The sequence below is a fragment of the Pholis gunnellus genome (assembly GCF_910591455.1).
Source record: "Pholis gunnellus genome assembly, chromosome: 8".
Taxonomy (NCBI): domain Eukaryota; kingdom Metazoa; phylum Chordata; class Actinopteri; order Perciformes; family Pholidae; genus Pholis; species Pholis gunnellus.
Genome location: NC_136534.1, coordinates 8,790,626 through 8,817,782, shown reverse-complemented (window position 1 = coordinate 8,817,782; position 27,157 = coordinate 8,790,626). Strand labels below are relative to the sequence as shown.

The following is a 27,157-nucleotide window of genomic DNA, read 5'->3' as shown; positions in this document are numbered from 1 at the left end:
AGCAATCAGCCAAACCACGCTTTGATGCACATAGCATACACTGGAAGACCGAGGCGGTTTTACAGTTGGTTGTGTATTTATTGAGTTACAGCAGACTTAAAGTAGAAAATGAAAAAATGCAAGCCAACCAAATGTACAGTATCCCAGATACTAGCCTGAACATGAAACTAAAGCAGCAACAGACATTCAGCCGGCAAACAGCCGCTGTTCAAACCAGGATTAAATGGCTTTTTCTTTATGCTGCACAAATATTGCAAGCGCTTGCAATTTGACCCATGAATCACATTATCCCTTTAAAATCATTTCTAAAAGTGAGTTAAAAATAAATTGAAGTGCATGCAAGAAGTTCATGACAGCTTTGGCTGTTGTGATGAGATTGATAATTTCTCTCTCTGGAGATTTATGAACCACCATTTGAGGCGTTCTAAAGCGGCTGTACAGAAATCAACTAAATCCAACCCAGCTTTGAACAGAAGGACCTCCCTAAAGCCACAAAGACTAGAGAGAAGCCATGTTCACGGGAGCTTCAGTTATTTCATCATGTGTGAAACACATTCTCCAAGATGTTCTTAGCAGGTTCAGTCGAGAATATTTAAAGTTCTTCAAACATAATAAGAGAGCAGAAAAGGCAGCATGGTGCGATCAGACACTCCACTCTCTTGTCTACGTGATCAATCATTTCTATATCGTGTTATGAGTCACTCCTAGCTGCCCCTCGAGCACTTCTGAGTGATTTCCACCGTTGTCAGCGTAATTCTATGAGTGAATCAAGGTGATGCTGCAGGAGAAAAAGGAAAAGTTGCAGCATGTACATATCTATCACTACCACGTATACACAAGTGCTATCAAAGACTACTCATGAGTAGTGCACAGGTATGGTTTTCAAAAAAATAGGACTAAATTTCAGCGAATAACACTATAATACAATTTGATCTTAAAACGATAAAAAAAGAAAGAAAACATTCCAGGTTTTGGGGCACTTTTCTTTTTTTTTTCTTCAATGTAACAAAACATGCCCTTTCAGTAAAACTGTACACACTTTGTTTTTGTTATACAGAAAAATATTTACAAGGGTGCTTGTTTTAATAAAAAGAAAAAGATAAGTAGTAGTAAGAACAATGCATCAAGTCCAGCTTTGGCACTCCTCTTAATGTCGGCATCTGCGCCACAGTTCAGTCAGTGGAACTTCAAAGTCCCTGGCGCTTTGTGATGACATCACAGACAGTTACATTACTGGTTCCACATTCAGTCATCTTGAGTCGGTGCATGGTCGGTCTGTGACTTAGCCGTCAATGATTTACTCGACCTGGAACAGAATCAGACAAACGGTGAGAAATGAAGACATGGGCAATTTAAACAAGTGATTGCTATGGTCACACAAATGTACTAAACTAATCTTTATTGGGTATAAAAAGGTGTAAATTATTATAAAAAGTACCAGAACTATAACACCATTTGCACTGCCTGTGAGAATAACACTGTGTGTCTACATAGACGATGCTAATGGTGGTGTGGGTCCAAATATCATCCTGCCATCCCAGCATGCCATCTGTTTTGGAGGGCCAATCAGAGGTAATTGCCCTCTAATAGCTTCCTGGGTAGCTGGAGACTGCAGCTGTGGCATCTTAAAGGAACAGCTCACCATCTATTTATCTTTTTATTTAAGCCAAGTCACACAAACTCAACAAAAAAATATGCACGGATCAATACGTTTTATAATAATGGGTCAAATGTGTTGCTCCAGTGTAACATTCATTTGCTTTCCCCAGTTTCTCAACACTCCCCATACAAATCACACACTAGTGTTCTTTAGAAGGATATTTCAACCTACTATCACCCAGTGACCCGTCCAGGTTGCTCCAAGGAGAGAACTTCACCGTCTGTAGCCAGCCTTTGTCTTTCCACTCCTGCTTCACCCTCCTCTCCCACTGCCACAGTCACCTGTACCCACCTGGCAATGAACCAGACGCAAAGTTTAAACACAAACGGACTCCTAGGAACTAAAATCAAAGAAATGTTTTCATGTGCGCATTGAATGATCTGTGGAAAGAAAATGCCATAAACCATACACACAATGTCTAGCTGATGAAACGGGTAACAAATGCAAAGATTACGTTGCTATATTTTTAGACTTATCACAAAATAAATCCTAAAATAACTCCTCAGACATTCCTTTAAAATTGGCAGTGAGCTGATCTTTTTTTGTATAACATCTCACACTAGAGAATAAATATAGGATGAAAGCTCTGTTTCCGTCTCTCCACCCACCTCCCTTTGTCAGCAGTGCTGGGGCTGGTTTGGTCCGGTCTGGTCCGGCTCAGGTCTGTCACACTGTGGGCTAATCTGCCAGTCAACCACTGGACTTTGTCTTGGTCAGACAGCTTGGAGTGCTCTGTAGCTGCTGCTGTGTTCTCGCCAGCCTCCACTGCGCCAGAGAAGAGACAACACAAAGTCAATCAAGGGTATACAACATTAAATAAGGGAATACTAAAAGTCTACTCCAAGTTGTCTTCCAAAACTCACCTTTCACAGCCTTGACTTCCAAGGAAACACTCTGGGTTTTCTCAGCACTCTGGCCGTTCTGTTCCTGGCCCGCTCTCTGCTGCTCTACAAGGTTTTGTTTTTGGAAACTTTCCATCCAGTCCAGAGTTTCCCCGTTCTTCAGTGCCGAGCGGTGGTCCTTGAACCAGCGGACAATGTCGGTGCGTCCGAGGCTCGTTTGGACCCCCAGCTGGCTGTACTCCTCAGGAGATGGCCACCGGGTCTGACGGAACATCTGTCGAGACAGATTGTGTGACCAAACACAACACATTTTAAGTCACAAAAACTAGAATGACCGCCTCACGGTTGTACGCCTCCGCCAACCAGTGAAGTTGAAGTTTACATCCATGTCCGTCCAAAATGTCCTCACGTCACCATCTTATTCTATTAAACATTCGTGTGAAAGGTGAAAGGTCACAGTGACCTTCAAGCCCAAAATTTAAATCCGTTCCTGCTTGCGTCCAAGTGGATGTTTGTGCCAAATTTAAGTAAAACCAGGCGATCCTGAGACATCACAGTCACGAGCGTGGGACATACAGACAGGCAACCTGAAAACATACTACCACCACCACCACCACCACCACCACTACTACTACTACTTAAAGGATCCAAGTACTTCTTCCACCACTGAACAGGCTAAACTATCATGGTGAACATTACATCAGCATTTAGCTCAAAGCCCTGCTGTGTCAAAGTACAACCGCACAGACCGGTCTTGTTTTAAAGTGCTTTATGACATTTCTTTCTGCGTAGACACAATTGTATTCATTTAAACAGAAGTTTAAAATAGTGTATCAACTGGCAGCCTGTGCACTGCGTTACAGAACACAAAACAAGGACTGTTGCCGTTCAAGACATCTCATGGATGTATGTTCGATACTGCAGCTTTCTAGACAACTTCACTTCACTTATCTCACTTTTAATAATAAAGTAAATGTCATCATGTAGCGTCAATCACACAGCTTTCAGTACCGTCTCTAGATTAATACACATCAACTCACTTCATATTGTATTTAAAAATGTGCCTTCTCATCAAATAATCTCTTTAAGGTCACAACTCATTAGCAGCTCATCTCGTCCCAACTTGTGCCATACTCTTAATATATTGTCATCTGATCAGCGTCGACATGTTTATCAGCTTTTCTTACCTCTCTGAGCAGGCCGAGGGAGCTGCTGGTGATGGGAGCCGGGCTGGTGGAGGCCGACAGGATGGGAGGATGGGGAGAAGAGGAGGAGGATGAAGTGAGGATGGGAGGGGATGCAGAGGAGGAGAGGGTCGGCGGGTGAGGGGAGGAGGCTGCGAGCACAGGAGGGGAGGAGGAGGATGATGAGGAGGAGGAAGAAGAGGAGAGGACAGGTGGATGAGGAGAGGAGCGTAAAGGTTTCCCGCCCGGCTCTCGATGTGAAGTCCCGTTCAGCAGCGCTCCGGGCCAGTCTGCTCGGTCCTCTGTGTTCTTTGAAGACATGGTGAGCAAAGCCTTCTCCATGTTGTCCCTCAGCGCCCGGCGTTCAGAAAACCAGCAGTCCACCTCAGTCTTAGACAGCCTGGTCTCCTGGGCCAGCTGGTCTGCAGCAGGACAGAGTTCAGCGGATCAGATGATCAAAAAGCCTTCCAAGTGGAAGGCTTTTTTTGGGATACCTGGGAATTCAGCCCCTCTCCGAGGGACTTAAAAATGAGCTCATTAAAAAACACTTCTGCTATTCCTGTCTGCAGGAACCCACCAGAGACTGGCCTGCAGCTCCTTTGGGGTGAAAGGAATTAAGTCACGTGTTGTGAACTAGTATAAAAGGTATTTGACCAACTGACTCACACCCAACGTTATCTCCCTCAGTCAGTAAGTTTCAGTCTGTAAAAGTTCAGTAATAACTTTCTCAGGAACTTCACGTCAACAGATCATAAAAACAGTTATGACTGGCCAGCCGATTGTGTAATTCATCATCTACCAGCCTGCAGGACGGCGGTCTTGTGTTTCTGTAGGCAAATATAATGTGTACAATGTGCTCACATCGAGCACCAGAATTGAGGACTAAGGCTTGAACAACCAGGAAATGAGTGAGTACAATAACATTTACAGAAAAGCATTCCGTACAGGGTAGTACTCTAACTAATTCTGTAATCGAAAAGGACGTTTTAAAAAGGTGTTAAGTATTTCAATAGTTTAACTGCTGGAACACAAGATGTCTTCTCCGTCAAAACCCCCTTTGGAGTAGAGGGGGACGTTAATGCTTTCCCCCTCTTCCATCTTTCTTGCCACACTTCATGCGATTAAATCAATCTGCTTGTGAGCGGGTTGGTGGAAGGCTTTACCTAGCTCCGCCTCTGTTGGAGTGCCGCTTCTCTGAAAACTCTCCTCCAGCGCCTTCAGCTGTTCTGATGACTTCCCCTTCACTCTCTCCAGCAGCGGAAACTGGTTGGGGACCGCTTTCCTTATGAGGGCGTCTTTAAGTGCTGGTGTCACCTCTGCTTTCACCAGCACTGGAGGCGGAGGAATACCTTCAAGAGAGACACACAGAGAGACTTAAAGAGCGAAACATGGTGGGGTTGTTCACAGGTAATTGATATTACTAAACGACACACCACAAATAGTGCTTGAAATAAATCATTTTCACACAATTCAAATAAATGATTACACTTGCTTTGATGAATACAAATCTTGGCGTTTGTAGTTGTATTAGAGCTATAGTTAGGAAGCTAAAGGGTCATCATTTTGTCTCTAAGAACTATTTAATATTGCTGAAAACATCGCCTTCAAACAACTGTATTTATTCAAGTTTCAAACCAAAAAAACTACATCGATTACATATTACCAACAGATGACATCCTGCTCGCCCCCGGTGTGGAGAAGCAGACAGCAGTTACCGCACAAAAGCAAAGCCACGTACTGCTGTCGACTGGGACGTCAGCGCAACAAGGCCCCACCAAAGAACAATCAATTCCATTTAAGTGTGCGCTATATATCTAGAATATTAACGCGGGTTTACTTTGCCATGAGACAGGTGACATTGTATACATCTACTCTCTCACCAACGCCAGCGGACCGGGGGGGCTGCCGGTCTGCCTCTGCCTCCATCGGTTTGGGGAGAGCATAGGTATCAGCTACAGTTGCCCGTCGGAAACATTGACTGCATAGCTGTTTCACAGTAAGGCAAACTGGTGAAAATATTCTAAATATAGCGTAAACTTGAGCTGGAATTGATTTTTTCTAGGTCGGCATGTATTTTAGGTGGCCAAAATAAGTTTTGCTGAGCGTCCACAGCAGTGCACTGCTTTGCTGCTGTGCCTGTACTCGTGTCTGCTTCTCCAAACAGGGAGTGTGCAGACCACCGTCTACCAGAACCCCCTTAAGGTTAGCCGTTTAGCTCCATGCTACCAGCAGACAAGCAGGTCACTGCGATTACTCTGAGCAGCAAGCATGGGCATGAACTACAATATGACAACTGTCTGATGAAGTTGGTTGTTTCAAATGATGAGGTTGTTCCTCATCAGCGTATTTTGGACATGCAGCTGTGACTAATTGTGAACTTTATGTTTTCTTATCTCATTGACACATATGGTGTGTGTGTGTGTGTGGCTGTGACGCAACTTCCTGCCGACATGAAACTATCATGCAACAAAAATCAGTCAGAGTGGTTTATCATTTCCGATGTGTGGCCCTGATCACACCACATACCTTTGAGATTCAGTAGCCTCTGTTCACTGAACCACTTCTTTATCTCTCCTCTGGACAGCCCGGTGGTCTCTATCAGCCTGTAGATCTGTCACATGACACGATGCAACACAAAATGAGACAATATGTGAGGGTCTTTATCAGTGATAGTGAAAGAAAAACCAGTAGCACAAAATCTAAAGCAGCTACAAAAATCCAGAGACTATATAAATATACACATGACCTTCTAAAACATGGCACAAATAATGTCATTTCACTCACTTATTCTTACCTCATCTTCCTCGGGGAAAGGACAGTGTGTGTAGCTGGACCTCAGTACTGATAACTGCTCCGCTGTTTTGTTGTGGTCAACTGTGAAACTCAGCACTTTGGGTGACGCCAGCTTGGATGTGGCCATGGGCGCCGAGATGGTTTGAATGATGGACGGTCGTTTACTCTCCGTGGAGATCACAGGGGAGGCCAGGGGTCGTTTGAGCGACTGTGCCACCTGAGAGGTAAAACATGGAGGAAACGGTGACCACCTCAAATCATACGGCTTTGTGTTCGTACAAGTCAACATGTCCGCCCCGAGGTTTCGTACCTGGTTAGCCACGGTGAGTGCCAGCGGTGCACAGGTGACAGTGGAGCCGTTGGCTACAGTAGTCAGCACCAGGCTGGTCTGTCCCAGGAGCTGACAGGGCAGGGACTGCAGGACAGAGGCAGCCGACTGCATGGCTTTGGAGGCTGCAGTGGCGGCATACGAGTTGGATGACTGGGAGTTGAACTGAGGAGCTACCACAGTGAAGGTCTGAGGCACGGAGGAGATTGTACCGTTGAACATCTTCTTCCTGGCTTCTTCCACCTGTGAAAGAAGGAAAGCAATTGTTAAAAACATCTCTTATCTGTAATCTATGGCTGCCATTTTAAATATCTACCAACATTCTTCTTCTTCTTAACATCTTGACCATTTTCAATTAAAGCAGATAATCAAACTGTTGGTGAAATTGCCTGTTTCTAAAGTCTGTTAAGTCACTATCGCCAAATGAGGTAACACAATGGTGATTGAGCACATCGCCCACTGATGAAAGCGCTTAATATCTGCAGTATTACAGACTGGGTATCTGTGGCAACATTCCGGGGAAAGTTGAAGTGAAAATGATGTTTCAGCATTCAGACAAAAGCCTAAAATCTGATCAGAGATCAGGATTAGTTTACTTGAGCTATTATTTGCCTTACAGTTATATAACATGATGGGATAGCCAACATAAAATGCAACACAGGATCATTATTCACAGTATTTGTAATCTGGATGCAATTTAATTGACAGCAAATGTAATAAATTAGAAATACAGTTTCTATCACCATTATTAGTTTTGGTCTTTGAAAAAGACCCGGTGAAACACACTCAACTTTACTTAAGGGAAGAGAATTGATCATCATTACTATACTTCCTACCTCCTCAGGTGACCAGCTGATGCCCTGCTTCAGCCTCTGGGTGGTAAACCAGACTTTGATTTGCTCCTCTGGATGTTTTGAGGCTGCAGTGAGCCAGGAGAGCTCAGCCTGTGTTGGGTAGGGGAACTTGTTGAAGGAAGAGATGAGGGTCAGGTTGTCGTCCAGCGAGGGGTTGTATTTGGTTGTGTTGAGGGGCACTGCGATCTTCGGCACCTGAAATGATATAGTAAGCAATGGCAACTGAATAGCCTTTGTACTGTGTATTAAAAACTGAAAAAAAGGTTAATTAAGCTATACTCTTAGGGGTCTTTAATTCCCTAATAATGTCCAAGGCAAACCTTAAAAAGAACCATGACATTCGGTGCCAATTATGTGGGAAATTTGAGTGTCCTTGAAAAACTAATAATGCATTTATTACCAAGAAGGAATAGTTTCTAAAGGAAAAAGAGTATCCTTCCTCCACCGGGTGTCCTACCTGAGTGTAGTTGACAGGCCGCTGTAGGGAAGGCATGATGTGAGAAAGGCCTTCTGCTTTGAGTAGAGTCGACTCGGGTATGATGACCGTTCCGTTCACATTGAAAGCTGTAATTGGTTTCTTGGCCAAATCTGTCCGTTTATTATCCGCCGACATTATTTTTGGTTTACCGATCTTCACCGTGGTGGGTTTGCTGAGCGGCAGAGCGCCCGGTTCGTCCCCTTTGCCACAAACGGCACCGGACGTGTTGTAAACGAATGCACTGTTACTGCACCCCTCTATCGTCTGTTCCAAGATTGTCTGATTGTTCATTTTGATGCGTTTGAATTTAAAGTTGCTCTCCCCTGGGTGACACCTCTCGTTGTGTTCCGTCAGTGTGTCGAACTTCTTTGTGTTGAAGTTACAGACGGCGCACAGGTACAGCGGGTTGAGGATGACGTTGGGGTGGTTGGCGTCGACGTGTTCTTTGAAATGGTTGAGGTTCTGCGTGGAGAAGGGGCAGTATTTACACTCGTAGCCCCCCTGCTGCCTACGCGGAGGCTTGGAAAGGTCTGGCGGCTCTGTTGCTGGTTTGTCTGGACCCATGGGAGGGTCCAAGGCCTTGCCCCTCAGGTCTAATTCCGTCTCCATAGGCCCCTCCTCGCTATGGTTCTCTGTTTTCGTCTGGAAGAAGAACGTTTTCAGATGAAAAGGAGACTTAACTAGAAGTGGCATTTACATGTATTGAATCATTCTGAATTCAGTACACAGCCACTGAAACACACAGATATACAAGACAATGTATCCTAGTGAAGAGAAATATAAGGATGATTACAAATGACACATTAATGTGCAGTGTACAAAAAACTGTTTTAAAATCACAAGTTAGAAACTGTTTTCATACGACGCTCTATATTAAAAAAAAAAGTATAATCAATCCAGCATCCCAACTTTAAAGTATGGAACCATATCTATTGAGTTCTTCCTCTTAAAGAAAGCTGGCTGCTCTTGACAGACGCATTGAAAGTGTACCTCCATGTCGTCCTCTGTGTCGTCATCCAGCTCCACCATGGTCCGCTCTGGTCGGATCATCAAGGGAGTGGAGGCCTTCCGTCGACTGGACATGATGACGGGTCCTGGGTTGGTCTGGGGTGGACAGCTGCCCTCACTGGGTGCCTGTGATTGGCCACAGGTGATATCGAGAAGGCCGAGGTGCCCAGGGTGCGGAATGCAGGACTGCTATCACGGAGTGGTTGGTGGATAAACGGCTTCAGGTACCGAAGAATAGCCAGGAGACCTGGCTTGTACTTGGACCAAGATACAAGCCTGGGCTCTCTTGTATATTAGGAGAGGGTAGGGAGCACAGCACAGTGTCTGGGATGGGAGTGAGCAGCCAATGAGTCTGAAGAACAGTTTCCCCCAGGAGTAAGATTAGAGAGGAGGGCAGTAGAGGGTGAAGGTCTGGTAGAGACGGGACAGTTTATGCCGGGCTCGCTGACAGCGTCAGCTCCAATGCTGGCTGACCTCCTGGAACCTCATGACAGGATGCTACCTGGATGGTAGAAAGAAGAGAAGAACCAGAGTGTAAAAGAGGATTATTACTGACATTAGACAGAAGTTTTTATTTTGGCCTTCTTTTGTTTGAAGACCCTTATTCTACCTTCAGTTCATCTACTTCTGCCATCTAGGACTCAGGGTTAATGTTTGCCCACGTACGTGTAGCTGTCTAGCATGATCAACGGCAAATTTGTCCATTGGGAAATATGACAAATAAATATATAAATAATAATAACGCAATATTTCTGTGACTTACTAATAACGATTTGATTGTCAACGATATAATTGAAGCTTTGAACTATTCGGTACAGCCCACGAGACACTCAAACTTATTTTGAATTAGACAAACGCGGAAGTCGGACCAACAAGCCTATTATATGGCATGGCTATATGGTTTTTTTTAAATGATATTATTGAACAGTAGCCTCTCTGCTCAGTTTGCAAAGAGTTAATTCAGCTAACTTCTTTTAATAGAATACATTTGTTGGAACGTGGATCATAGCGTTTGTGGCCTTTTAGTGTTTCTTTGCTGTTTAAATGTAGGCTATTATATACTATTTAAAACATGCATTCAGTAGTTGCCATATTAAATACATTTAATAAGTGAAACAGGTCACATGATCTCATCTGCACTGACATGATCACTCAATAGAAGTCACGGGAAAATAACAATGGAGCAAAAATGAACATTTTGAGACAACAGACATTGGATACATAGGGAAGAATGAACAAAAATGAAACACGGGTAAGGGAAAGCCTTCGATACCGTCTGAAAGTGTCTTTGAATTGCCTTTGAAAGTATGGCAGCAGGCACCAAACAGGCTGGTTTGAGCGTGTCAAGAAAGGCAACATGCTGGGCTATTTAAGCTCGGCGGTCCCATGTGGACCTGCGGCAAGCCACCATCCAAAAGAGGTAGTCGAGTAAACAGTCAGCTGGCGGGCAAAATTGGCTCAAACGGAAAAAGGTCAAAGGAAGCCGACAAAGAAACAGCAAAGCAGAGCAGATGGCCTACAGGTGGTCCCACTGCCAGACCTGCACAACAATGGTGCTGAAACGAAAAGCCAACGCCCTTAACAAGAAACTAATTGCAGTGGGCTAAGGCGCAATCACTAGACACTGGAGGTCTGAAGCAGTACCCTGCTTAATGAGTGTTTGTGGTTTCATGCTGATGGAGGGAACAAATGGTGTGTGTGTGGAGAAATCCAGAGGACATGCAAAGCACAACTATACGCAAACCTAGAGGCAAAAAGGAATAAAAAGGCAGTATTGTTAACAGTACCTTGTGTTTTTATGTCAGTATACACATACACACACACACACGACACAATTATAAATGAAGGATAGAACCGTAAGGAGGAAGTAGCAGCCATGGGATGGAGAGACAATACACAAATTGATTAAAAGAAAGTAAATTGGCAACAACTTCACAACTATAGTGTATTTAGCAAAACAAGCGTTCCCTGGTTTCCGCTTCTCAAATGTGAATATGCTTTTCTTAGTGTTCCATGACAGTAAATTGGGTTTTGCATTTTGTCTGTCAGACAAAACGAATGATATGAATATATTAACCCATCGGACTCATCGATAAACAGTCACAATAATCGTGAGATTAGTCGATACCGGCTGTTGTAACTTCTGTCTGTAAAACTGCCAACACTGGAGAATGTTCTGGAGTGGCACCTTGAGCATGTGTGTTAATGTGTCGTTTCTTTCCGTCTCAACACAACTATGCATATATTTTGGATGGATTAGAGTTAGGCTTACTCACTGATCAGTAAGAAAGTTGCTGTAGTAAATATTGGCACATTTCTTTTCTCATACATAAAAAAAAACAAGCGTTTGCACAACCAGGGCAACAACATGAGCAACAATCTGTTCGACCAAATGAACTTTGGCCAACACACACACACACACACACACACACACACACCTGCTATAATTACAGTTCGTCAGTGTTCCTTGGCCGAGACTAGAAGCGTTCAGGCGGCAGCTGTATTTTGCAGAATCAATATGAAAACAATTTAGCTCCACGGACCAGCTTGGACAAGTTTTACACAAGGATTTTCGAGTGTCTATTTATGTAGAAACATTTATCATCACACTTTGATAGCGTAGCCGCTATGCAAATATAAGCAGCTGACGAGTCCGCAGCTGTCAGGAAGGCAAGTTGTCCTGAGAATTACTGACTAATCATAGATCAGATTGTGCTGCGGGGTGTGAATAAAGTGAGAAACCAGAGACAAAGCCGCTTCAGATACATATCTTAAAAAGCCCAGAGCAGCTTTTTATTTGGGTTCTGCTGAAATGACAACTCCCTGAAGAAAGGCGGTGAAGAACAGCAGAGGGAGAGTGAGCAGAGGAAACTTTCCGAGGGTAATATTGTAATGAGCGGAGAGACTGAAGCGTATCTGGCTCAAAAGTCTATTGATATTCTGGAGGCCTCATGCAGAAGCTCCACTCTCATATTCACATGAGTAAAAATCAAATGAGTCGATGCAGCAGCGGCGCTCTCCCATCAAGACATAATGAGGTTCTATAAAACCGAGTCGGCACAGAGTCCTCCACCAAATTAAAATCTCATGTATGAAACACTAAAATATGTGGTGCTTAGGAGTAGATATTGACGGAAGAAATAAGTTTCTTCCCAGACGGATCATATTCAAGCCTGTACAGTGACTGTAAAAGGGTGGGGCTACAGTAAATATTAGAAAAGTAATTCTTCTGTCATCTTAGCTTGTTGGCGTTGTACCTTGCATGATTTGGACCTGTCCGACAGCGTCGCGTTAATCACACGGCGCTGTACCCTTCAAGGCTCGCTGGCCGACTCATTGTCCCGAGATATCTCAACTACTCACACAACCCACTGAGGCGTCATTAGAATGCAGCCTCATTGCCATGGTGTCGCTATAGCAACCGTGGACGTAGAGCTGTAGTCAAGTGGCTGCTCCATCCGTGTCACTGACAGACTGTATATATACACACGCACAGGGACGACCGTAACACTGCTGCCTTTGGGAGGTTTCTTCAACTTCACCCACTAGAAATAAATCAGAGCTAGTTGTGCACGGCACATATGAACTGTTTCACAAACTCAGGGAATGTGACAAAAAAAAAATGAGTCCACAAGGTTGTACTTAAAACCAAATATGAAACAATGGAGTGTGCCGATCGGCAGAGTTAGTAATGAAGCACAGGCCTGGACGAGTGTCAAGTGTGCTGCGGAGGTGTTGAAGGTGCAAATCAAGACGACAATCATGCAGAGTGGATGTTTGCTGTAGCAAAGGAGAGAGACAATGAGCACGAGGACCAGCTTTTAGAGCCCGATAGCCCAGGTGAGCTTAATCAAGCTGACGACCCTCCCCGTTTTTCAGCCAACTGCCTGCTGCGGTTTGGCCAGGAGAGCCTCCATGACTGTGGGGGTGTGGGGGGGGAGAGGTTACAAGCTTCCTGATTATCCTACCAACTCTGGTTTGGAAATGTATGGATTTAAGGCCGTTAACACTGCAGTTTATTTATTCTGCCACTCATTATTTAAATCACCCCGTCCCTCAAAGTCTGCCCAAAATCCATCAAAGTACGCAACATCTGGTAAGAAGGCGCCGGATCTGCATCTGAAGCTCCACTTCATCCGACCTGCTGAACCTCTGCTGCATCACTGCTGACACAGCCGGAACACTTTCCGTGTGCGCTGGATGAGGATCTGACTGTGAGCACAACACAAGAGAGAAAGCTGTAGCTGGACCTTTTCTCTCTTTTTTTTTTATACCTCCTACTGGTGTGTTGAACCCACACAAGCACAGGGAGAGAGGATTTCCATTATGCAACATCTATGGCTGTGGTTACACTTGTCTTTTCAATGCGACTTTTGTGAACGTGATGCGCGCGCGCGCGCGCACACACACGCACGCACGCACGCACGCACACACGCACACACACACACACACACACACTTTTTATTTTCATATATATACACACACACACTTTTTATTTTCATATATATATATATATATACACACACAAAGCTTAATGTCCTTGTTGTCAACTCATGAAAGCTGTCAATGGCGCCTCAAAAATGTGCTACAAGTGACAGGATGACATCAAACACTGATTTGCATATTAACCCTCTGAACCCCAAATACCTATAAATACAAAGTGATAAAATACACTTCGTCATCGTCAGATTTTCGACGAAAAAGCGATCAAATCGAAGCTTTAAAATCACTTCTTATTCAAGAGTCTCTTGCCCAAAATAAACCAATTGCACTTACCAGATCCTGTTAAAAAAAACAACTCTGTGCTCCTTACTGCAACTGGGAAGCCATGATTGACTCGCCTGAGACCAACAGTCACATAACAAAAACTGTGAAACTTTGACATAACTGCTTAACACAGAGCAGAGAGGGTTGTAAATATGTAAATAATTGAATTTATAGAGCACGTGCAGCCTGAAACATATAATACTTGTAGGCACTTGGAAAAATGTTGAATATATAGCTACTACATTTTTTTTTCCAGGTTCAAATCTGACTCAGAGGGTTAAATAAATGCCTATTGAGTCATTTAAAGAAAAAGTGCTCACAACATGACAGATTCTGAGCATTGGCCGGCTCAGAAAAAGGCACATTATCTTACACAATACAAACACCAACAGTTCCGCCGCTCGAGATGTTGCAGTCAAATTAAACTGGTGTTGGCTGAGTCAGGCTGACTGTCTCAAACAAAGAGAAAAGCCTGTGCAAAGAGTGCTGAACACTGAGGACACACCGGCTCTAAGATCCTCCTCCTCCTCCTCTCTTTACTCTACCGGGAGAGAGGCCGCTCTCCTGCTGCCTTCACCGGCTACTCTGGAGCACTGCATGCCATCAAGGAAAATATATAATTGGTTTGTGAATAACAGCCATGGCACTGAATTAGTCTAATAAACAAAAAAAAGATAATAACCTTACTACCAGGCTCAATCTCATGTATAAAATAATAATAATCATTTGGTGTCTGAGAGACACATTGTATGTTTGTTTGGTTGTAAACATCTCAGCTGTAAGAAATGTGCTCAGACTAATGTTCCAGACTGCAATCTGAGCTTTTCACATAATTGCTTTCACTTTATTTCCAGTCCAAACAATAATTGCACTCGACTCAGCGGCTTTCATAGCCAGGGTCAAACCGTGTGTTCGTTAGTGTGTCTAACCTAGTCAGCCAGTTAGCGTCTGTGTGCAGAGTGAGCTCTGTGCTGGAGCCACAAACTCCCTACTGTCTGGATGCTCATTAAACTTGTATGAAGACCCAGCCTGGCAGCCCCTTGCCTGCCCGTCTGTCTGCACTTGCCCGTCATCTGGCTGTCTGTCTGTCTGATTGGTGCATTATATTAGCGGAGTCATTTTTCTGAAGGGAGTTCCATTTATTGCTGCCAGGCAGCAAAATACATTTATCAGCCCTGGCAGTAATCAGTTTAGTCTACACACTGGCATACGTACTGGAGGGGGAGATCAATACGAATCCTTCGTACCAGATGATCTAATGCAACAGAAATATCACTGGCGCTATAAGGAAGGATATCTATCCAAAACAGCAGCGAGAAGAGAACGAACAGATGAGTCACAGCAGCGCTCTCCACTCAGCTCCTATTTCTGTGCCTCATTGATGTAATCTCAGTGTAGTAGGGGGGAACAAACATCACTCGGGCTGTGCTCTCAGAGACTGGAAGTCTGAAAAGGCAGTGTGGCCTTCAGCTGCATATCTCCTCTATTAAAACACATCGGTCTGAACCGAATTAGCCCCGTGCCAACACTCGCTGGCGAAACGTGTCGTGACTCATGTTTACAGGGATGTGATGTAATTATTGGGAAAACAACTCTTTCTCCTGGATCACTACAGTAACTGCTGCTCCCGGGCCTCAGAGGTCCAGGTGAAAGGCTGCAGCTCTATTTTCAGAGACACATTAGTAAGGAAAGCACATGTGAGGTTAGGAAGGCGTGCCCCTGCTTCATGAAGGCAACAAGTGCACAATACCGATATGATTTACAGTAAATATTAAATGATGTAATGCAGCAGCCAGACTGGACAGCTGCACTTGAGTCCCTTGCTATGCCATCCACTGAGGCCATTATGATTTCTGCGATGCGGAAAATACGTACAGAACTTGAATCAGACTAAATATTTTGGAATTTGCCAAAATGTGGATGCAGTTTAGTAAGATGAGGGTTTTCCCTACCATTAGAAGAACTTGTTTCACAGCACTAAGCTGAATGAACAGGGGTTTCAGGTTTATTTACGGGCATGCTGCCTCTCTCCTTTGCTCTCCGTGTCAGTGATTCACCTCCACACAGACAGACACAATCCTATCACAGAGGCCAGGTGGCTAGTTTGGATCACACTACACGATTTTGGGTCCGTTTTTCCCTCACCAATAACTTTTAGAGATTGCTGGTGATGCAGCACTTCATCTTGTAGCCCAGCGGTCCCCAACCACCGGGCCAGTCATTTGGTACCGCGCCGCACAGAAAGAATAAATAACTTCTATTATTTCCATTTTATTATTTGTTTCGTTTCATTCACCGGATTCTCTCCCAATTTCATCCGCATGTGCGTCTGGACATGTCTCGGTCACGTGATACATTACCTCAAAAATGAAGCCCACAAGCTAGGGAAAATGAGTAAAACACAAATGTCTTTGGAGAGCTTCTTTGCACTGATTCAGCGCTATGGTGAGTTGTATTTTTTATGCATTTTATATTTGTTTTCATGCCGGTCGTATCATTTTTTTTCGTCGTTTTTATCCGCCACACCTTGAAGGCCGCTCCATGAAAATGTTGTCTTACATGAAACCGGTCCATGGCGCAAAAAAGGTTGGAGACCGCCGCTGTAGCCCATTGAGAGGGCCCCCTATTAAACGCGTACCCTTCTCACTCATGGTTATAACATAATTAATAACCCACAACTAACTCTCTTTAACGGGGTAAAACACCATGGCACAACTGTGAACAACTTGTGATACAAACAATTTGTGAAACTAATAACTGTACAAATTTACACCGCTGAATGTCATGCTGGGTATTGTTATAGTCGCTAGCTTGTAGCATCATAACAATGTGAAAACAGCTTAGAGAAGCTCCGTCGCTACTGCATATTTAAGAACAGAAAAGAGATTTAGGATAAAGAAAGAGATACCAGAGATGCACCAGAAAAAAAGAAAGTGTTTTTAACAATCCGACGTAGCAACTGCCTCCTCGGATTCAAGGTCGTAGCTCCAGTAAACCAGCGAAGCTTACGGGTCAGACATGGCTTGAAGAGGCATGTGCCCGAGGCACTGCATATGAGAGGGAAAGCAGGCGGTGGAGGTTTTACTATGTTGCAGTTTGCACAATAAGAATTCCATCCATCCATCCATCCATCCATCCATCCATCCATCCATCCATCCATTTTCCACCGCTTATCCGGGGTCGGGTCGCGGTGGCAGCAGGCCAACCCAGACTTCCCTCTCACCCGAAACATTTTCCAGCTCATTCTGGGGGATCCCGAGGCGTTCCCAGGCCAGCTGGGAGATATAATCCCTCCAGCGTGTTCTGGGTCTTCCCCGGGGTCTCCTCCCAGTTGGACGTGCCCGGAAAACCTCCAGTGGGAGGCGTCCAGGAGGCATCCTAATTAGATGCCCGAACCACCTCAGCTGACTCCTTTCGACACGAAGGAGTAGCGGCTCGACTCCAAGTTCCCTCCTGATGTCCGAGCTCCTTACCCTATCTCTAAGGCTGAGCCCAGCCACCCTACGGAGGAAACTCATTTCGGACGGTTGTAGCCGCGACCTTGTCCTTTCGGTCACGACCCAGAGTTCGTGACCATAGGTGAGGGTCAGAACTTAGACCGACCAGTAAATTGAGAAATTGTCCATGAAAGGACCGGTGACAGGGGGCAGCCCTGGCGGAGGCCAACACCCACCGGGAACGTGTCTGACTTATTGATGAGAATGCGGACACAGCTCCTACTGCAGTCGCGGATGGCCCGTTGTAACGGGTCTGGCACCCCATACTCCCGCAGCACCCCCCACAACAACCCCCGACGGACCCGGTCGAAAGCCTTCTCCAAGTCCACAAAACACATGTAGACTGGTTGGGCAAACTCCCAGAACCCCTCCAGTAGTCTTGCGAGGATAAAGAGCTGGTCCACTGTTCCATGGCCGGGACGGAATCCGCACTGCTCCTCTTGAATCCGAGGTTCGACAAACGGTCGGAGCCTCCTTTCCAGCACCCTGGCATAAGCCTTCCCCGGGAGGCTGAGTAGTGCGATACCCAGGTAATTCGAGCACACTCTCCGGTCCCCCTTTTTGAAGATGGGAACATTACATTACAATGTCGAGACACAGGCGGCCATCACACACACACACAAAAGGCGTATGGATGGCAAACTCTGCTCTTGAAGCCATGCATGAAGTACAAACCAGCCAGTAACACCAGGGCTCGAAAATAACGAGCACAACAAGACGTGAAGGCGACATCAAAACCACAAGCTTGAGAAACACTTTACTGCAAACAGCCACATGACTTTGTTTGTAGCATTAACTAAAACTTTGAAGCTCCAACAAACACTCATATATCACGAGTAACAAAAACATATTGCAGAGAGAGTGCACACACACTGCCTCTTTCTTTTTGGCACTGGTGTATGGGGTGAGTTTTCCCTCCAGACTGCTTGGTCCACAAGTCAGCCACTGCAGTGAGGAGGACAGTGTGTGTGTGTGACTGAGTTGTGTGGGTGAGGAGAAGCACCGCCACCATTAGTACAGCGTGTCCCAGCAGGGGTGGAAGAGGCGGAATTTCGGACCGTCGCAGAATTGATTTAAATCTCATCACGCGGCTCCTCTAGACCACAGCAGTGCTGCACTGCATGTTCTGCATAGCAACAGAGCAGCTCTACTTTTGCTGGGCTGGGATAAAAGACTCAACGTGGACAAATGATGAGAACGGTTGTTTTGTCACTTGAGCTCAACCTACAGTGGATTTCTAAGGCCGGAGCTAATATTGAGTGGTAAAAATGTTTTATTATATGTTATCAATTCTTTGTTTACATAGAGAAAAAACATAAAAAAACATTTAAAATAAGGATTGCTTGTATGAATGCTATTAAGGATGTGTCCCCCAATTTATTTTTTTCATATAGTTAATCTTGTTAGGTCTCTGGCAGTTAAAAAAAAAAAACTGTTTATAAATCACTTCTAACATATTTTCTGTACTGCAACGTCTTGCTACTTAATGGCTGATGCCGATACTGATATATGTATCAGAGTGACAAAGCAGCTTTTACTAAAAGCTCAATTTGAACATTTGGTCAGATCTGCAAATGTTCCTTTACAATTGTGTGTTGCATATTTTCATATTTTAAAGATCAGCACTTTTCCTACACAATATTTTATTCAAATACTAAAAAAGGTGCAGCGGGGAGGGACTACTCTTGCAATATTATGCACCCCTCAGCTTTTGTGACAAGTTGCCAAACTTTCTCCGTGTAGAATAAAATAATCACTGCGATGACCTTATTCAATCTACGGACACCGTGGCCTATATACAGTGTGATGGAAACACTGTCAAGCAGACCACACTACAGTGGATCAAGAATCCAGTCTTCCGTTTATTCCGGTTCACGTAACATTGAACACAGACACTAGTCTCACGTTGCCAGACCTGTCTCACTGAACACACACAGGCACACCGTGTCACACACACACAGCTTTAAAAATATCCAAGTGTCACCCACTCTGCTGCTGATGGTTGTGTTACTATGGTAACGCTGTAACCAACAGAAACGGTACGTGTATCCGGGAGCCGAAACCCAGCAGAGGTCAATCAGTGTCACGGCGGCAGTGATGTTTAAAATCCAGCTCCGGCTTCACTTCTTCTGCACCACGGTAAGGTTCACCATATGACTTATTGAACAAATTCAAAAAGAATTTCAGAATGACATATTTAGAGGAGACAAATCTTGTGTTACGTACCACATCTTCAACTGAATGCATCTTACAGCCGCCGCTATTCCAACAATAGACTCTCAAATAAGCCATTTTACATAGTTAGTAGTAAACGTGCGAGTAAAACTACGGTGAGCTCAGAATTTGCATTGCCTGCACAACATCAGGGACTGATGTGTATCCATCTCACTGAACACGCAAGGCTGTCTCACATCAGTTTGTTTCTGCGGCCCCATATAAACTCACATAGTGACCCCATGCTGAAGGGCCAACACGCCAGCGAGCATTCACTTGATCCCAGGCGAGTGGGAATGAAAAGCAGATGGGGAGCTGGAACGAGTTTTTATTACAGCAATCGGAACAACACAGGGGTTAACGCCCCTCTTCAACATTTTTTATTTAGCTTCCATAATAATGGTCCCCCCTTGACTTGAATTTGCTGTCCCATTTGCGCTCGCCCTGTCCAGCTCTGCGCTCCTCTTTCACTCTCTCTAATGGCGTTTTGCACAGACAGCCACACTGATAACAGCACATTCTTCTCCCACAAAAGCATTAATCTCCACCATGACAACCTTTAAGCACTTAAAACCACTAAAATGCTCTTGAGTGGGTTTTTTTGTTTGGGCCAGGTAAAATGTGAGTTCTCAGTTACCCTAAATGCACTGGGGTAATCTCTTGCACCCAACCAGCAGCCTCCAAATCAGGTCAACAATGACAAAAGGACATGGACTGAAGTTTTGCAGAACCGCTACCAATAGCTACTACATTGTAGTCCCTGCAGATGCAATGTAAAATAAAGTTAAACATATATTGTTGTATGCGTTTTACAAAAGTATGTCATTTACATGTGCGCGCATGCATAGGAGGGAGAGAAGGATGTACGTCACGAGTCCAAATGAGAACGCTTGGAGACTTTGGATTTTGTTTGTCAGAGCCTCAGCGGGCACTTACTGCGTCTGCGCTGCCAGACTTCCCACCTGTCAATCTCTGCCTTCCCTGCAGTGGGTGTGGCTTGTGAATCGTCTCCAGCCTCTCCTCATTGGTATCATGCTGGGAGGGGTGTGTCTGTGTCTGACGTGGTGCAGTGCAGAAGGGCTTTTAGTAAGCTCTCTCTCTCTCTCTCTCTCTCTCTCTCTCATTTCTCACCCTCATTTTTTCCAAAACTTGAAATTTGGAGGACACAGTCAGCTGGGAGAAGGGGAGCTACTCCACTCACATGCTCGCACAAGCCCCAACGGGCTACATGACACACACCGATTTGCGTGCAAGGGTGTGAAACTAACTTTTTCCGACACTTCCATGTAGTGGTGATTATGTTCAGCATTTCACCAGAGCATCCGATTCAAACTTTGAAGTTCTAATAGACTGCAGTGGCTAAAAAAAAAGAAAGAAGAGAAATGAGCCTCTGGCTGGTGATGCACACGGGGTACTTTGATACATGCTTACACATTCAGAACAAACAGCTGCACAGACCGCTTTGCACCCGTAGACATAGATAATAATCGATGCAGCGATGATGCAGTGGAGTCTTTAATAAAATACAGATACTAATGGTGGGGTCCGGTGCACCTGCTCTTACTCTCTCACACAAACACCTTGCAGTCCGTCACTGCTTGGCTGTCTCTCGCTTCTCCTTCACACCGCTTTGACATTCTCTTCTTTCTTTTCTCTGTCACTCTCCGTGTGGCCGGTTTTCTTGGCGACACCTCTAGTTCGGTTGGATTTTCCGACACGCTGAGCACCACAGACGTACCTAAAATTCTTTATATTCTGCTGCAGTTTTCTGTTGCGATTTCCATTGGCGCAAACCGGCGACACTATCTTTAGTAGAATACCAGAAAGGAGGATCGCCTTAGTGGACACATAAAACTGTCAAGAGCATTGTGACCTTTTGTGTGCTTAACCTGGAAACGTTGCTGCTTTGGTTTCCAGGAATCCAACTAGGTCCTGAGCTCACAAATAGCAGCCTTGTACAGCAAAATCGGACATGACATCAACCTGGAAAATTGCTTTTACAGGTTACAGTGCAAGAGAGCCTTTAGCTGCCTTCGGCTTCTTATTCTCGTCTTCCTCTCTCTCTCTCTCTCTCTCTCGCGCAGAGTAACTCTGTTGCCTCATTCTCTGCATCGCCCCGTCTCCCTCAGACGTCACACGCACTCTCTCACACAGTGTTGCTGTCATGCTCCCTCTCCTTCTGTCCCTATGTAACCCTTCAGCTCTGCCTCTCTAATTGCATCCTTCCATCCGTCACGCTCTCTTCTCTCAGCCCCACCTCCAGGTGATGAGCTCATCTCTGTGGTTGCCTTAGTCACCTAACAACACGTCTGAGAAGCCGGTGGCGGCACAGCGGAGAGCGAGAGAGGACCTGAACTGAAAACACTGGAACAGAGCGCGGCGTAGATGTCGGTGATGTCATCACAGAGCCCAGCTGAGCACGACAGGCCATGATGACAACAACCTCCATCCTCCGACCCAACGATGACTCATTCCAGTGTCTCACAAAGAGAACGGACAGCCATTATATAGCTCGGGATCGGATGTGGACGTGTGATGCGAGAGGTCAGGAAATGCTGGATGTTCCTGATGAATGTGAAAAAAAAACTAAAACTAGTTGAAACCCACCATAGGTCTGCTGGCACGGCTCTAAAAAATAACAGCCGCACATCATGAAATAAAGAGGTCTGGGCTCAAGACAAATGCAAAAATATAGGACTGATACATTTCATCTCCCATGCAGCATACGGTACAGTACTGCAGTCAGCAAAGCCTAAACAAGTAGTGAGTAATTGAAGTACAACATTCAAAAAAAGGAAAATGGAGATCATGGTTCACTGTATACTCCTATAAAATCAACCCCTAGTGGCTCGACATGTATCACTTGCCTGGGGCTGGTAAACTCTGTGTTCAGGCAAGTGCATTGCCTCTTGCAGTTGTCTGATTGGGTAAGTGAAAAATAAATGTCATCTCTATTAGGGAAGTCGGGTCGTAAGATATTCAGTAAAATATGTGATCTGAAGATTGGCATTTATGTTTTCTGTGTTGAAATCAGCTGGAGCGCTAGTTAACATTACATGTTAGCGGTTAGCAGCCGGTGGGCAGCACAGGCGACAATAACGGCGCTAACAGCTAACGTTAGCCGAGATTGCATTTAGTTATATTATGATGCGTTCAAGCACTATTTAGTAAAACTATTGGGGGAAAATGGATTCTAAACGCATCTAGTAAATTTAGTTTTTTGAAAAGAAACAAATAATCTAGTTGCTTGAAGGAGATTCATTTTCTTCACCGCACATAAACAATAAACAAGATATTAGAGGATTATGACCTGTATCATTTCCTAACACTAACTCTTTGCAGCTTATATTACATAATTTAAACTACGAATGACAAGCGCCTGTAGAAAGCAACCAGAGTTGGTGAATGTTGCAATAGTGGAAAGACTAACCAAGAACGTTTTGATGAGTTTTGTTTCTGTCGAGTTTGAATGAAATGCTTTTTACAATAATCAGTGAGGTAAAGTTACTGTTATGTGGCAAACCTGCATCGTAAGCACCGTTTCTGCTCTTTTACAAAGAAAGTGAGTCTGTTCGTTCATAAACAATCGTTAGCATAGCTATACTAATGCTGTATAGTCTAGCTATATAGCTGTCGATCAGTGATGGACTGCTAACACTGGATAGAAAATAATAATTGGAATCCCTCTGTTGACCATCATATTAATATTTCTATCACCTTAAACAGGAATATTTGGGCATTCAGAGCTGAGCAGCAGCTTGTCCTTTCAGTCTCTGAAACTAAAACATTGGCTAACGCAACGTTAGCTCAGCAGCTAAAGGGGGGGACTGACTGACGGAGAGCTGGATCAGGATCAACTTAGACGTTATCTGATATCTTCAGCTTTAATCGTCAGATGTCACCTACCAGCAGTTTGTCGTGGTTACCAAAAAGGGAAAACTACATAACAATCATCACTCATATAATATAATGATACCATATTAAACCACAAAATTAGTCTTGTTTTGTAGACACAGATGAACTTCGTATTTGGCTGTAAGTAAATAGTGATATTGGTCAGTTGTAGTTGAGCTCCCGGCTCAAACCCTGGACAGCTAGAACTTAAGCAGCACACACACACACACACACACACCACCTGACCAGTTAAATCTACCGAAAACAAACATAGCGTCTCATTGTTTTACTGTCAATCTTCTGCCTCAGGTTAGTTCCAGTTAGCAGTCAGAAACGGCCTCGGCTTATGTCAATGGCTCTTGCTATTGTGATTGACATATGCAACATCTAGCGCCGGTGAGATGACTGTCAGGAATCAGATCTCGCACATCATTTGTAAGAATGATATTTGACTGTAGTGCACTTTCCTTGCCGTCAGCCCATACAAACGGTTTCTATTTAAATGAATCTGACCGACTGAGTCTTGTTCATTTCCCACCATCTGACTACAGTAAATGAATAAGCGCCTCCAGGAACAAATACAGCGGATCGCCTCACAGCTGGATGTTTTGGCTGCGACATTCTACGAGGTCACGGTACATTGAGAAACCCCGCAAGGTTGAGCAAGGCGGGAAAAACAGGCGACTCACTGACAGTAATTCATCGTTCATGCCACTTCTTCCAAAATAATAGCTGCCAAATTCCTTACTGTAAACAGACCAAATGATTTTAGGCTTTTGAGAAAATCTCTCGTGACTGAAATGTGCTGCTGTCACAGTGCAGTGATGATGGGACAATCACTGATGTTATGTACAACAAGGTAGTGTGGGGACATCTGTGCATTTCTCTAATCCCTTGAGCAATACTGAGAATAACAATTTGCCAATTTTTTTTTTTACAAAGCCTTAATCTTGCATCTGTCAAACTGTAAAAACAATTCAGTAATGTCCTATATACCTACAACAGGGATTTTAAATCATTATTCTCTAATTATTTAAAATCCCTCTGACCAGTGACAGCCAACTTGTTTGGGGCAAGCACATAAACAAAAAGTTTCATTTTATTTAGGTGGATTAATTGAATATATTAATTTTGTATACACCTATTTATGGCTGTATCCCCGACGTCATTCTACAAAAAAAAAAGCTTGGCTACACAATACGCTAAGCAAGTGTGTGTGATCTGCAATAAGACGGGTTACTTTTATCAACAGGAACCGTTTGATTGTTCAGCCACCAATAAAAACGGGCCGGTTGTCATTCTAAATTATCCTAATTTTTCTGTGATTTGACAGATCACACGTGGAAGCCATGCGAAGAACAAACATGAGCCACATGTCTACTCACACGGAAAGAGCAAGAGTGCATGGCTTAGCGAGCGAAGCCAAGTTTATACCCAGAGGAATTGCCGGTAACAGGTATGACAGAGGGGGAGGGGGGGCTGTGATCAAAAACACTTACATCTTCTACGGATTGGGCTCCGTCGGGCTGTTGATCAAGGAATGTTTAGAAATGCAACATAGTAGGTCGTCCCAGTATGAGGGGGATGTCGTCTATTGAAAACACTTCATCAGACACACACAGTAAGAATGCGAATACTCTGGGTGACAGCTTTATTTAGAAAAGCAGCATCCATAACAGACGCTAAGTTCTTTTCCATTAACTTGCCCACCTGTAGGGACCGAGTGTGTAGACCTGTCAGAGGTCTGAAACTGTACACTGCTGAACAGGTGCACTGAATCACAGCACAGTAAATCTGTGTCACGGACTGTTTATCACAACCGGCAGTATGTAAGATATGAAATGCTACTTTAATCTCAACCTACGTGCCGTCAGAGTCGATGTATAGTATCCTTCTCTGGGAGCCGGACTGTCTCTCTTCTTTTAATGCTCGTAGTCATGCGTTACTTTTCGTCATCGTCACCAATACTCGCGTAGACGTTGTTTGGGACAGACTCAAATCAAACCATTATTATGTCCATAGTATGCAATACAGAACTGAAAATCAGTGAAATGTATTATTTTATCACAGATAAAATGTATTTAATGTGGATGGGTGTAGTCACGCCCAGGACACTTGATATGGACCGTGTCAGCACCCATACCAATCCTGGGTATTCAGGCATCCAGGGGACGACGGCCTCTTGATGGTATTTAATTCTACTGTGGGCGTTAACGCTGCCAAAATTATGTCAAATCTCCAAAAAGCAATAAGATGACTTGCGTGGGGCTTGTAGAGAATGCACTCGGGTCTGATGGAGACTTGCAACTCCCAACATATTGGAAAGTTTACGGTGACTTTGAAAAAACTTTACGGCGTTACCCCCCCCCAATAATAAACCTTAATGACACAGTAGTGCATGTGAAATGTATTGTTGCATGACACGGTGATGGAAGTAACTAGAAGACAAGGCGAGGGATGATGTACACTGGCCAACAAAAAGCAAGCAGACGTTCCCTGTTTAAAGTATGTCACGACTGTGTGTAAAATGCTGGCATGGGATAGGTTTGATCCTCTATATAAATATGTATGTTTGTGTTCATAAATCTTAAAACAGTGCATGACATGTAGGATGCACAACAATGCAATAAACCAAACTACCACTTTCCCTTTAAAAGGGGTTGCACTGAGGACACGTTTTCCTCTGGCTGACACTGCGTTCATTATTAAAGTTGTCATTCTGAATAAAAACAGCCCTTTATTACCTTCATACAGCAGTAACGCGCCTGCTGCACCGGCAGGATACAAGTCCGCTCCTATGCTACTGCGTGTCTATCCGTCTGCATGCAGTAAAAGCCGTGGTCTCGGAGGGGAGGAGGCATCACCAGGGGTAACGTTACGCCTACATCACAGAGTCGCACAAATCAAAGTCTATAAACAACGTCGGACTCTCAAAAGTTGCGACCCGAACCTCAGTACCGCTGAATGCGAGCGGGCTACACCCGGCCGCGGTGCGGAGTTTAACGGCCGTGTCCACCGGCCAACCCGAGATGTGACAGTGGGGCGCAGGAAAAACCCACTCTCCCCAAATGTTCCCCCCTTCTCGCCATCGACGTAACAACATGTCGGCAAAGGACGGCCATGTTTTGCTGGTTATGTCGACACGGGGAGGAGGAAAAGTAGACACGATGCATCTCCGCTCCGCCGTCTCCCACCACGGCCTCGACGTATCAAAGTGAAACTTAAACACCGGGGGGAGAAAACGTCCAATTAACAACTTGGCGGACACATTGTCTCACCACGCAGGTGTGAACGGCAGAGCCAGGCAAAGTTCACGCGGCTAGACAAGTTAAAATATTTATACAGAGGCGTGCGGGTGTTTGGGAGACACGCAGAGGCAGCGCGAGCCAAGAGAGGAGCACAAAAAAAACAACTACATGCAGTTTTAACTTGAGGGACTTTTAAGGGTGGAGGGGGGGGGGGGGGGGGGGGGGCGTTAGAAAAACAAGAGCAAGAGTTGATCCATTTTCTTACCTGCCCACCGTTTTGGCGCGATGCTCAGGTGGCGCGGTACAATCCCAAAGCGACTGCGAAAACAACAAAAATGAGACGGACCGGTGCTAAACACTCTCGCGGCGGTCCGGTAACCGAGCAGACAA

General features: G+C 44.7%; 1 protein-coding gene across 2 annotated transcripts; it reads right to left on the bottom strand.

The window, feature by feature from the left end:
• Positions 1-14: 14 nt before the first annotated feature.
• On the bottom strand, positions 15-27,157 carry zhx2a (zinc fingers and homeoboxes 2a). 2 transcript variants are annotated; one of them, XM_079165125.1, is made up of 13 exons: positions 27,033-27,157; positions 9,130-9,649; positions 8,119-8,781; positions 7,644-7,856; positions 6,790-7,050; positions 6,481-6,696; positions 6,213-6,297; positions 4,850-5,035; positions 3,690-4,108; positions 2,524-2,776; positions 2,269-2,425; positions 1,828-1,951; positions 15-1,306 (listed from the first exon to the last, which is right to left on the bottom strand). In XM_079165125.1, exons 2-12 carry the CDS (start codon positions 9,220-9,222, stop codon positions 1,834-1,836), a joined length of 2,664 nt encoding a protein of 887 aa, XP_079021251.1. In that variant the 5' UTR covers positions 9,223-9,649; positions 27,033-27,157; the 3' UTR covers positions 15-1,306; positions 1,828-1,833. The 2 variants fall into 2 exon arrangements, with proteins under 2 accessions (XP_079021251.1, XP_079021250.1); XM_079165124.1 differs by having other exon boundaries at positions 1,832-1,951.